Source organism: Muscardinus avellanarius (genome assembly GCF_963383645.1).
Source record: "Muscardinus avellanarius genome assembly, chromosome: 4".
Classification (NCBI taxonomy): domain Eukaryota; kingdom Metazoa; phylum Chordata; class Mammalia; order Rodentia; family Gliridae; genus Muscardinus; species Muscardinus avellanarius.
The window spans coordinates 118,579,106-118,592,088 of record NC_137789.1 but is presented as its reverse complement, the minus strand read 5'-3'; the positions used below and the strand labels follow the sequence as shown (position 1 = coordinate 118,592,088).

Sequence of the window (12,983 nt, the reverse complement as noted above, 5' to 3'; positions counted from 1 at the left end):
GACCATTCACTCCTGCTCTCTGTCTCCCCACTATCTTCCCCTCCAAGACCCCAGCCCCAGGGAGGGGGATCCCCAGCCGAGCAAACTCACGGGGGGTTGTCGCAGCTCCGGCTTCGGGATCGCACTCCACCTCCGCATGACCGAGAACATGCCCCAAACTTGGTCCAGGAGCTCCAGCCTCCATCCTGGCCATAAGTCTGCTCCGGCGACTTCCAGATGCAGTGACCTTTGAAGCACCACTGGGGCGGAGCAGAGGACATGAGGTCACCCTAGGCCACTGCAGCGGAGCTGCCACGGAGGGTGCTCAAGTGGCACAAGGAACAGCTAGCTGGTGACACCATAGGGGAGCCCAGAGGAAGAGATGTTAAGAGAACAAGCCTGGGGTTACACGTATTCCCACCCCTACCTCAAGCTGAGCAACCACAGGCAAAGGGCTGGCCTCTCTGAGCCTAGTCCTCAGCTGTACACCAGCCAGAGTGTTCATATCCCATGCACATGGCTCCCCAGAAATGGCAGACAGTATTCAGCAAGACTGATGAGGATAATAGATGCATTAACAGATGCATAATTATTTCTATCATTGCCACGGGGTGAAATACAGAGCTGAGAGGGGAGAAAGGACACGATCTTCCCACGCTGTCTAGAGCTGATCTTGGCTCTGTACTTCAAATCACCTTCCAGGGGCCGCAAGCAGCTATGTTACTGGGAGGCAAGCCAGCCACTCAGGGAGGTCTGTCCACACCATAGGGGAATGTGTACATCAAGTCAGAGGCCTGGGTTTGAATCCCAGCTCAGCCATTGTTAGCTGTTTGTGGCCACATTGCTGAGACTAGGTTAACTCACCTGTTAAATGGTGCTATTCCAAAGCCCACAAAGCCCTGAGCAGAGGGTCAAACAGTCAAAGGAGGGCTCAGTTAAAAAACCCCCTCCTCCCCTCATGCTGTAGGGTAACATGGAAGAAAGATAGCAAAGCTCTCTGGGTTTTTCTCAAGAGATGAGCCTAGTAGTTCTTAACGTTGGAGTCACCTTGAGGGACTTTAAAACTCCAAATGCCTAGGCTTCCCCTAAATCAGCTGAGTCAGAATCTCTAGGTATAAGAGCTGCTCCTCCTCCTCCTCCTCCTCCTCCTCCTCCTCCTCCTCCTCCTCCTCCTCCTTCTCCTCTGAAACAGGGTCTTGCTAAATTGTCACTCACTAGTCTTGAACCTGCGATCCTCCCCTCACACCTGGTTAGGCATAAGGGCTTTGAGAAGCTATGAGGATATACCAGAAAAGGCTCTCGTTGCATAACTTTTCATAAATACAGAATCTTGCAACCTTTCAGAACATTTCCACTACCCCAAAAAGGTCCTCTGTGCCCATTTAAATTTAGGGGCGGAGAATTTTAAAGCTCCCTGATGATTCCAAATATGCAGCCCAAATTGAGGATCACTGATTAACTATTCATGTAAAACTCTAATGGGAGGGAGCAGGGATTGAACTTTGAAAATACCCGAAAACACGTAAGAAGTAGAAAGACCTGGCATAGATACAACCATCTTAGAAGAAAGCCAGCCAGGTTTGGAGCCCACTGTGTCCAGGGCCACAGGAAGCCCCATCCATCTGTGAAGGCACAAACCCAGGAGAGGCCCAGCAGGACAGGTAAGAGTAGGCTAAACCTCACTGGGGCAAAGTTCACAGGTCAGAGGGCAGGCTGGTAGTGGGGTAGGTGCCTATAGCTATAGCTGATGCTAACACCTTCTCAGCTCTCCTGCTTGCTTTAACATGACCCACTAACTTCAGAACCCCATTGAGAGGTAAGGGGAAAGATGCTTGGTCAGGGGTAAGCTGGAGAAGTTCAGAGAATAGCCCAAGGTACAGGGCTAGTGACAGAGCAGAACGTCAGCTCAGGGCTCTCAGACCAGGTGACAAGGTCTCCTGAACAATGTAGCTCTGGAGCCCACACAGTGCGAGAGAACATACTAGGCTGTATGTGAAGGGCAGGCTGAGGGAGCAGGCAAGAACCTGGAGTCTCCCTTCATCCCTGTGTGCTAATCACCCCTGTGCAGCCCCAACAAGTTTCTTAACCGGTCTAGGCCTCATTCATCTCATCTGAGACCCTCCTGACCCCGCCAGCTATAGAAGCAAAGGGCTGTGGTGTGGGAAGGAAGGAAGCTTGCGTGTGCGTTAGGTGGTAGGAAGGTGCTGGGCAGATCACGGTCCCTCCTTTACACATGCACAGGCAGGGAGGGCCCTGGGACCTACACCCATCCCAGCCATGTAGGCCCCACAGCCTGGAAGGCACTTCGTTGCAGCCTCTGCAGGTACCTTGCCTGGTGCACACTCAGTCCCGTCCAGTGGGGGTCCCTTCTTGGTCTTGCAGAAGTAAGGGTTGTCAGGGTGACTGCACCAGAGTTGCTTGCAGGGCTCGAAGGTCCTGAACTGCGTGACAAGGGGACGGGGTCACCAGGCTGACTCTGGCTCTCACAAGTTGTCCAGGGGACAAAGCACAGTGATGGAGAGAGGAGGGAGTGTTGGAGGCTGGGGCCCAGGGCACTGTGAGGAAGCCCAAGCCCCACACGCTCTCTCGGCTTCCCCCAGGGGCACTGAGGAGGGCTAGCACCACCCACAGCCCCTGTCCCCTCTCCCCTCTTTTACAGAAGTTACTCTGTCACTGAGATGGAACCAGGATTTGAGGTTTTGGGGAGGTCTGGGCCCATGATGCCCCCAAATTCCTGCGCACATAGGGACCCTCAAGGGGCCCAGATGAGGCTAAGATCCCCATCTCCCTTTGCTGTGGACAGCCGGTGAGGCCAGAGGTTGGTAATTTAGGTTCCAGATTGTCCAGGAAAGCTCCACTTGCCTCGTATATCCTCAATATAGCTCATCATCTCTACAAGCAAGACAAACACCCTATAAATGTAGCATTCTGGCACTGAAATCCTATGCTCTTTAAGACCACATCCCCCAGCATGGCTTGGACAGCAGGAAGGTGACAACATGGTACCAAATCTAGCCTCCTGCCTTGCAGAGAGGATGGACCTGCACTTCCTGGGTAGGGATATAAAGCTCTCAGGTCACCAAGGCCTGCCATTTCAGAGAGCCCTCTACCCTGACATGTCCCCTTCTCCAATCCTCAGTGTAGGTCCCTGCAGTTAGCACCACCTGGTTCTTCCCTGGGCAAGCTTATTTCCAAGGGTCTCCCCCACCCTGTCCTAGAAAAGCTAGGATCATATTCCTTGGGATCTATGGCTTCAGGCATGGGCATGGGGATATAGAAGTGACCCCTGGAGAGAAGTGATATGCAGGTACAGGAGTGGGGACTTAGGCTAAAGCACCCTGAAAAAGACCCCAGGGTGGAAATTTAGGCCCAAAACCTGGTCTGACACTAAGAGTACCTCGAGATCAGCTGCTTGCTGACCAGCCCCACCAGGACCCCATTAGCCACTCTCCCTCTTTGCTGCCCTCTCATCTCTCCCAGGCCTGAGGCACACTCAGGCCTCTGCATGCATCTGCCCAACACAGGGCAGAGTGGGCAGATTCTGTGCCCTGCTCACCCTACACCCTCCATGGTGGCTGATGCTGAGCCCGCAGGCCCATTCGCAGGCCCACTGGCCAGCTAGGGTAAGGTGGCCCATGAGGAACTAGCCTGGGTCATAGGAGAACATGGCCCTGACATCCCTGGCCTGGCCAAGCAGATGGATACTCACTGCCAAGCAGGTCTGGTATCCGGTGCCAAAGTCGAAGCGGCACTGCTCATCCATTGAGTAGTCAATGCCAGGCAGCTCCGGGGGCTGGGGCCAGGTGGGCTCAAAGGGGTCGTCGAGGAGGCAGTCATAGGAGCTGCCAGCAGAGACAAGGGAGGTGAGCCGGCCTGCAGGTAGCAGGCCAGGCTCTCGCTTCATGGGGTTGCAGTAAGGAAGTCCTAAGGGAGTTTGCAGCCACTGCTCTGCCCAGCTGTCCCGTCCAGGGAAGATGGGCTGCCCTGGCCATTCCCCTCGCTTGGGACTTGGTTTCCACCAGTAACCATGAGGGCTTTATTTGCAAAGAGGAACAGGCCCCCAGCACTGGGGTTAGGAACTCAGTTTGTACCCATGTTAAATGAAAACACCATGGCCAACATTAAGAAGTGATTAATGAGCCGGGCGTGGTGGTGCACACTTGTAACCCCAGCGATCAGGAGGCTGAGACTGGAGGATCACAGCGGACAGCCTCAGCTACTTAGCGAGGCCCTTTGCAACTCAGTGAGACCCTGTTTCAAAAATAAAAACACTAGCCGGGCATGGTGGCGCACACTTGTAATCCCCGCGCTTGGAAGGCAGAGACAGGATGACTGCGCAGGTTCAAAGCCAGCCTTGCTGGCTTAAGAGACCCTGTTTCCAAATAAAAATATATATTAAAAAAATGGGTCTGGGAGCCGGGCGTGGTGGCGCACACTTGTAATCCCAGCATTCGGGAGGCTGAGACTGGAGGATTCCAGTTCACGGGCAGCCTCAGCTACTTAGTGATGCCCTCTGCAACTCAGTGAGACCCGGTTTCAAAATAAAGAATTAAAAATAGGGCAGGGGATGTAGCTCGGAGGTCGAATGCCCTTGGGTTTCACCCCCAGACCCGCAAAAAAAAAAAAGATGGGTCTGGGAGTATAACCCAGAATATAAAGGTTTCCAGGAACTCCAGTAGCACCATAAATAAATAAATAAATAAATAAATAAATAAATAAATAAATAAATAAGGTTGGGGGTGTAGCTCGGAGGTAGAATGCCCCTGGGTTCCATCCCCAGTACCGCAAAAAAAAAAAAAAATTGATTAATGGACAGTTCAAGGGCTTATTTTGACCAAAGAGAAGAGGTGGAAGTGCAGCCTGGGCAGGCTTCCCTGGCCAGCTGCCTCCACCTCCCCACCCAGATCCATGTTGGTCCCACTCTTGGGCCCCAAGTTCCCAAGCTAGCACATGCCTATACCTCAAAAGCTCTCCTCAGTATGCCCTTTTTCTGGGGTCCTGGAGAGACATAGAAATACCCCAGTCCCAGTCTGTGGTTCCTACCCCTTAGCATGAGTATAGTCTGCAGTACTGGAAGAATCCAGATTCCCAGACCCAGCCCTCTCAGATTCTCATCAGCATCTGGGGTGGGGCAGGGGCTCTAAGTTCTGAATAAGAATTCTATGTAGGTAGTCACCCGGCCATGCTGAAATACAAGGCTGACCCACCTGTGGTGCTAAGGGGGGTGTTTTAGGCCAGATGGTGGGAGTGAGGTTTAGAAGGGCCAATGAGTCAGGGTGCTGGTAACCCCTTGAGAGAGAGGCCAGCTGTGTGACCTCTGCCCCCAGCCCCCAGCCCCCAGCCCCCAGCCCGAGAGTGGGGGTGACCTACGGGAGGTAGCGGCTGAGCTCCAGCTTGCTGCAGCGGGACCAGTGGAAGCGGTGGAAGGCGGCCTGCACCAGGGGCGCCATGACGCTGCCCAGGCTGCTCTCATCTGTGCAGCCATTCCCCTGCCCATCATGCTCCATGCCGAGCCTGGAAGACAGGACAGAGCGGCGCTCTGATCATTCTGGGGAGCCCGCCTAGCAAGACAGGAGACCCTGCCCAGCCAGGGTTTCAGACTGCATCTCCTGGCCTGTTTCCTGACCACCCAGCAGGGAAGAACAACATCCCTCTCCAAGGCTGCTGGGGGAAGCTGTCCCCAGTGGGGTCAGGCTCATTCTGCCCAACAACCCTCGGCTCCCCCGTTCTTTCCTTCCAGATACCTGCCTCCTCCCGCAAGCCCTGCCCACATCATCCAAGCCTCCAAGGCCCCCGGCTGCTCCAGAACACCGCCCCTAGCTGCCCTGCCCAGGGGCTGACTGCCATAGTGGGGCCATCTGAACGACCATGAACAGCTCACGTTCTACGCACTGTCTTCCCACCACCAAACCCAAGGCCTTTGAGTGTAAAGACTAGCTCTCATTCAGTCTGATTCAGCCTCATTCATCAAGCCCCTTGGTGTGCCAGACCCTTAAGCTCCCCTGACCCTGAGGACTTAGCACAGTGCTCTGCACAAGGTAAACACCAATCCCATGATGATTTCAACTTAAAACTTTCTCTTACAGCTAGCATTCAATGCCAAAACGCAATGGTCTTAATGCTGCATTCGGCCTTAACCACTACACGGGCCTCTAGGCTCCAACTTGTCTGTCCACAGGGAGAATTCTCTGCTCCGTGAAGAGTGGACATCTCCTGCCCTGTACAGAGAGACAGAAACTACTGGCTCCAGAATATACAGGGGGCCTTTGAGACCCATAGAAAGGAGAGCTTCAGAGGATTCCCGTGCCTCAACGTATGTGTCACGGGAAAGAAAACTGAGGCCAAGGGAGAGGGGAACCACTGCTGAGAAGAACAGAGCCAAGTGAAATCCAGCAGAGTGGATGGTGTCCCTTAGCTCTGCCCTGTGCACTCACGAGGCGGGAGGCGGGACCGTAGTGTGTGCATTACCACCAGACATGCTAGACGCTGCTCCTGGGTGGGTGTCTGTCGAGTTTGTAGATTTTGAGGGCTTTTCTTACCTGTCCTCCACTATAGCCCCATTCCTATAACAAGACCTAGTGCACATTAGGTGCTCAAGAAATCCTGGTTAGATATATGAATGAATGGATATGCTCTCAGCGACCTCCAGCCTGCAGGACCAGCCAGCCAGCCTCTGTCTGGCCCGCTGCCTGGGCTCTAAGTGCCTGTTTATGATGGGCTCCAGCCAGCTCCTCAGTGAGCACAGAGTGCCGGCGTGAACTGGAATGGGTCAATAAGGGCCCGAGGAGAGGACAGAATGGAGGGAGGCCAGGGACAGAGACCACCCAGACAGCAAGGCCTTGCCCGTGACAGGGACACTACAGCTGATCTAGCCAAAGGCAGAGCCACACCTGGTCCCCATGGCCCGGGACTGGGAGCCTGGGCTCCAAGGCAGGCCCAGGGTTACAGGGCAGGGCCTCTTACCACAGCAGCTTGGAGACTGTGCCTCAGTAGCAGGCATGCTCTGCGGCCATCTCCTGGAACACTGGGTTTTAGTCTCAAGACTCTCCAGGGCTCATGGCACAGCCCCCAGCCCCGCCACCCTCCCAGCGACACTTACACATGGCCAGTCTCATGGGCCACCACAAAGGCTGAAGAGAAGCCATCCTCGTGGCTGAGGGCACAGCTTCTCAGGGGGTGGCACATGCCAGTGACAGGTGCGTACCCTGCCAGGGAGAGGAGAGAGGTCACAGGCAGAGAAGGTAGGACATGCTGAGGTCTGTGTCCAGCCTGGCCACCGCAGGACATCGTGACCTGGCCAGTGCTGGATGGTCCCTGGAGAAGAAAGATGCTCAGAGTCCCACCACAGCAGAGTAAACCTGGGCCTGGCTGCTCCCATGTCATGTTGTATAATTTTCTGCTTGAAGCTCCCATGTCCTAGGGCTTGGTTAGCTTCCCTCTTGGTCTACAGGTTCCTAGAGTCTGCTTCTCTACACAAGTGGTGAGATTCCCACGCACACCTGAGCCTGTGCGCACTCCACTTCCACTCAGTCTCCCTCCAGTCCTTCAGTCAGTCAGTCAACAAACAGGCTTGGGATGTTTTCTATGTGGAGGCAGGGAATGGCACTGTGTTGATACAATGGGGAGCCATGCTCAAGGTTGTGTGCCTCCAGTCTCGGCTACTTATGAAACTGAGGCAGAAGGATCACTTGAGCGTAAGAATTTGAGATCAGTCTGGGCAACATAGTGAGAGCCCCATCTAAAAAATAAACTCTAGATAATATGTAGAAAGCAGAGCATAATCAAGTCTGTGCCCCCACTCTCACCCCACGGCACACGCCTTCCACTGAGGATGGTCCAACTTAGGAACAAAGAGGTGACTACATCAGAGTGGATTTGAAAGTTCAAGGTGGGGGGCAGGGTGACTTGGGGAAGGGGAAGGGAATGTCTTCAAAGGGAGGGGTTGAGGGGGACCAAGAATAACTCATGGAGCCGGGCGTGGTGGCGCACACTTGTAATCCCCGCTCTTGGGAGGCTGAGACAGGAGGATCATGCAGGTTCGAAGCCAGCCTCAGCTGGCTTAAGAGAACCTGTTTCCAAATAAAATATAAAATAGGTATGGGAGTGTATCCCAGAGGTAGAAGGCCCCTGGGTTCCATCCCCAGGACCACCAAAAAATAATAATAATAACTCATGGGAGTAGCAGTGCTGGGCCTGGAGGACAGGCGAGATGACTCTCCAGAGATCAGGAGGACATTGGCAAAGATGCAGACGGGTTACACAGGAACTGTGGCTCAGCAGCAGGGCTGGCATGGACAGCAACAGCCATGGCCAATGTGTACCGAGCACTCCTGTGTATGAAGCCTGCGTGCTCAGGGCCATAGAGCTCTACCCAGCATGCACAATGCTCTGGGTTCAATCCCCAGTACTGCAAACAAACAAACAAAAACCTGACCCAGTTACAGGTTGTGGGGAAGACCTTGAAGAGGGGGGCGGCAGGAGGTGCCTCTCCCTGGGTCTGCAGTGGACCACAGTGAGCCTTCCCTGTCTTGTTGCTGAAATGCTCTTTCGTTTGACATGGTTTTGGGGAGTATAACAAGAGGCCGCAGCAGGAAGAATATTTGGGAACTGTTGTCCTGGAGGGCTGGGATTTATATGTGTACATGTGTTTGAATATCTGGGTATCTGTACATGTGTCTCTGTGTCTTTACATATATGTAGTGTGTCCCACACCCCCAGGTATGAATGTGTCTGTGCATGTGTGTGTGCATATCTATGTATATATGTATGTCTTTGAACCACAAATAGGACTTTGGTGATTCAGACAGGAAGCCCTTTAGGAAGGCAGGGCTGGCTGACTCATTTCCAGCATTAAACCAGAAAAAAATAAATAAAATAAATAGCCCTCAATGTGGGGCCTGGAGAGCCAGGCTGGTCCAGGTCTGCCTCTGGTCTACTGTGGAGCAGAGGCAAACCTGTTCATGCCCCCATGCCTCAGTTTCCTATGTCAAAGCTGCATATTTACAGACACTTTCAATTGTCAACTCTCTGTACACAGACATTTCAGGCCATCCCTTGGCCCTCTGAGCTGCCACAGAATGGAGGAAAGTGAGTATCATGATTTTCTCCATTCAAGCATTGCATAAACCTAGGAGATGAAGAGATCTTGGATCCTTGGGCTAGCGAGACATGAAACAAAACATGTTAGGGGCATGGACGGCCATTCCTGTAGGCCACTCAGCCACACACATCCCCATGCCCACAGTCTGCAACAAGGACACAGGACATGTGTGACAACAGTATTTCCACATCACTAGATCTCTAGAGGGTCTTCAAGCAGCCAAGCTCTAGGACATTAAACACAGGACCCAGGGTCTAACTACTCATAGCTTCCTGCAGGCTGGCCCAAGACAGTGGGCACCCAAGTAGGAACCTTTCACTTTCTGGCTCCCAAGAAACAACTGCAAACTCACTCACCTTTCTGTCCAGGTCTCGTGCCCTCCAGCCTCCCTGGGGCAGGCCCCACAGAGAGCCCATCTGTCCCCAGGCCTAGCCCCGAGGCTCCACCTCTGCCCTGCAGGCTGTACACCTAACCACAGTAAATACAGTACCTTGCATACCTGAGGGCCCAAAGTTCTGCCGGGTGAGGAAGATGACGTGGTCATGATGCTCAGCATGGTCGGGGTCCTGGCGCTGCTGGGAGTGCGCCCAGCGACACACCTGCTCCAGGCTACGGGCTGGGTTCCCGCGCTCTATCAGGCTCAGGGACTGGGAGTGGGAGAGTCCACGGCAGGTATCAGAGCCCCAGGATGCCCAGGGAAGCTCTCCTCCCATTTACAGGTGGGGATGCCAAGGCCAGGGGACTGCAGTGCCTATCCCAAGATCATCAGCTGTTGGTGCTAGGCTAGGCTGTCCCTGCCTTAGGAGTATTCCCACAAGCACTGTGTCTGCTAGAATCTACACACACACACACACACACACACACACACACACACACATACACACACACTTTCTTATTTTTTTTTTTCTTTTTGCAGTACTGGGGATGGAACCCAGGGGCATTCTACCTCCGAGCTACATCCAGCCTTATTACTAATTCTTTATTTTGTAACAGGGTCTCACTGAGTTGCAAAGGGCCTCTCTAAGTAGCTGAGGCTGGCCGTGAACCGCGATCCTCCTGTCTCAGCCTCCCAAATGCTGAGATTACAAGTGTGCACCACCATGCCTGACTTCACACATACTATTTTTAATCCCATCAGCTAACCAGCAAGGCAAGTGCTGTTCTGAGCATCTCCCTACCCTTTAAATCCACTCTTTCCTCTGATCTCCATAGTAGTCCTCAGAGGAAAGGCTGTCACCTCTCTTAGGAAGAATAAGTGACTGGGCCAAGATGGCAGAGCCTGGGGCCCCAGGTCTCCACAATGCAGGGCTTTTCTTGGTCACTTCCCCCTTTGAGCTCCTGTGTCTCCCCTCAGTCCTCAAGAAGAAGTGCTCCCTCCACAAGGACAGATCGCCAGTGCCCCCTGCTAAAGAAACTGTGCGTTCTTGCCAACGCCCCTAAAGCCTCTTCCCTAAGCCTGGGTTCTCACAGTCTCAGGGTTCTGGTTTGGGAGGTAAAGCTTCCTGCATGTTGAGCCTCCGCCCCACCATAGCTGCTCCACCATTGTGCTCCACAGCCCTTCTCCCCAAACCCCACCCGCAAACAAGCAAGGCCCTTACCTGTCGGTAGCCGACCATGATCAAGCGGACGAGGGCAATGTTCACGTGGGCCCCCAGGGACTCGTCATGGTAAATCTCATCCACCTGCAAGGAGCAGAGCACACGCTGAGGGAAGCAAAGGCTCACCAGGGCCTGCAGCAGGCCAGGACTGAGCGATATGCCCGCCACGAGGTCCCTATTGCATCCACCGAGACCCCGCCAGGCAGCCATCTCTACCTCTTCTTAACTGGCAAGGAAACCGAGGCTGAGTCAGGAGAAATGACTTCCCTAAAGACACACAGATAACAAGTTACAGAGCTGGGATTCAAATCCTGGACTGCTTAATCTTAAGGCAGAGTTCTTTCCACAAAGCCAAAGTGTAGGGGTGGGGGCAGCCTCAAACTCAGCAACCCTGACTCATCTTTCCACATCTTTGAAGTCTCTCTTCCAGAAATGTTGCCTGGCCCAGGGGACCCTGCTTCAAGGAGCTTGGCCTAAAACCGTGTGCACTTTCCCAACTGCCACCAGAATAATGTCCTTTGTCTAGCTCCTGGCACTGGGGAGGCCACCCTGGGCTCTTCTCCAGGGTAAGCCAGGAGGGACCTTGGACGAGTAGCATCCGCAACACCTGGGAGCTTGTTAGAAATGCAAAGTCCCCTCTGCCCTCAAGGCCTCCTATGTCAGGAACTGCATTTGCACAAGATCCCAGGCAGTCCTTAGGCTTGGCCAAGTTGAGAAACACTGCTCAAGATGACTCCTCTCAAACACAGGCCCAAGACCTACAGAAAATGCTTTGCATAGTTCAAACAACCAGCTCCAGCATCCCCCACGCACAAAGTGCTGGGCAGTGACTGGGAGGGACAGACACCCAACCTCTGCTTGTCTACCCCAAAGGACAGGGAGCTCACCCCCTCTCCCTAGATGTCTCATAAGACACTCCAGTTTTTGTTTTATTTTATATAACTTTTTAATAATATAAAACATTTCACTGTTGAAAATATTGGAAAAGTACCCTTCCTAAAAAGAAAATGAAATCATCCATATTACTATTAGCCAAATATATAATTACCATGATTAACAAGCTTCCTGCCACATGTTTGTGTCTTATTTTACAAAAGTGAACACATACTAATATACTATTTGGATTTTGCTTGTTTCATGGAAAATTCTCTGTGTCTTTAAAATCACAATCTCTAATGCCTGTGTAGGACATGATGTCACTTATATAACTAACCCCCTGGATGGGGCTTCAGAGACTGAGAGACGTGACTTGCCCAGGAAGAAAGATGAACTGGGCGTGGTGCTTATGCTTCTAATCCCAGGATTAGGGAGGCTGAGTCAGGAGGTCTACAGGTTTAAGAACAGCCTTGGCAATTTAGCAAGACTCTCAGCAACAGAGTGAGGCCCTGTTTCAAAACAACAACAAAACTTAAAAGGCTGGGGGTGTATCTCAGAGATATAACACCCCTGGTTTCAATTCCAAGTACCACCACCAAAAAAAAATCAAGTGATGACTTGCTTAGCAAGTTGATAGTATGACACAACACTAGTGAAGTAGCTACGGGGACCCAGCTCTGCCTTTAACGAGCTGGCTGGCTTGGGGCACAGCAAGGAACCCCTTACAACTTCTGTTTCTTTTGCTGCAGAATGAGGATAATAATGGCTGTCATTGGACCAGCATGTGTAAATGTCTAGGAACCACAAGTGAGGCGAACAAGCCCCGAGGCACGGTGAGCGGTCAATGATGGAGACAGAAGTGGAGCCCAGCCTGTGACTCCTCCCCACGTGGCTTCCTGGGAGCTGCGATGGGGTTTCATGCCTACTCTCATTCTCACCACTCTGTCTCTATGAGCCCTTCAGCCCCATCATTTCTTTTCCACTCATAAGCAAAGAAACCCAATATACAACCCCAAAAGGGACTATTGTTCACCAAAGAGAGAGAGAGAGAGAGAGAGAGAGAGAGAGAGAGAGACAGAGAGAGAGAGAGAGAGAGAGAGAGACAGAGAGAGAGAGAGAGAGAGAGAGAGAGAGAGAGAGAGAGAGAGAGAGAGAGAGAGAACTCTTCCAACCACATGTGCAAATCCTGCAAGGAAAGGAAGGCTGGGAGGAGAACTGGAGAGCTGCTCCCTCGCCCACACACACCTCCACGCCAGCTGAGGACAGCACTGGGCTGTGGGCTCAGCACTCCAAGCAGCAGAAGCACATGCACCAGAGTCCCACGTCCCAGTGCCCAGAACTGGCAGCTGCCCCAGTTTATCAGTGTGCAGAATTCAGAGCAACCAGCATCAGGCTTCTGCCATGGGGCTCCCTGGTACCCATGTCTGGAT

The 12,983-nt window shown here is 52.9% G+C and overlaps 1 protein-coding gene across 2 annotated transcripts in view; it reads right to left on the bottom strand.

Moving 5' to 3' along the window:
- Positions 1–12,983, bottom strand: part of ADAMTS14 (ADAM metallopeptidase with thrombospondin type 1 motif 14) — a gene marked incomplete at both ends in the record, with an annotated part of 72,269 nt that overhangs the window by 18,393 nt on the left and 40,893 nt on the right. Inside the window, 7 exons of one of the 2 annotated variants that reach the window (XM_080693992.1) lie at positions 91–239; positions 2,307–2,420; positions 3,689–3,821; positions 5,350–5,493; positions 7,079–7,184; positions 9,570–9,726; positions 10,678–10,761. In XM_080693992.1, the coding sequence (XP_080550118.1) occupies positions 91–239; positions 2,307–2,420; positions 3,689–3,821; positions 5,350–5,493; positions 7,079–7,184; positions 9,570–9,726; positions 10,678–10,761 (887 nt within the window). The remainder of the gene's footprint in view (positions 1–90; positions 240–2,306; positions 2,421–3,688; positions 3,822–5,349; positions 5,494–7,078; positions 7,185–9,569; positions 9,727–10,677; positions 10,762–12,983) is intronic. The other variant, XM_080693991.1, reaches the window with a different exon arrangement.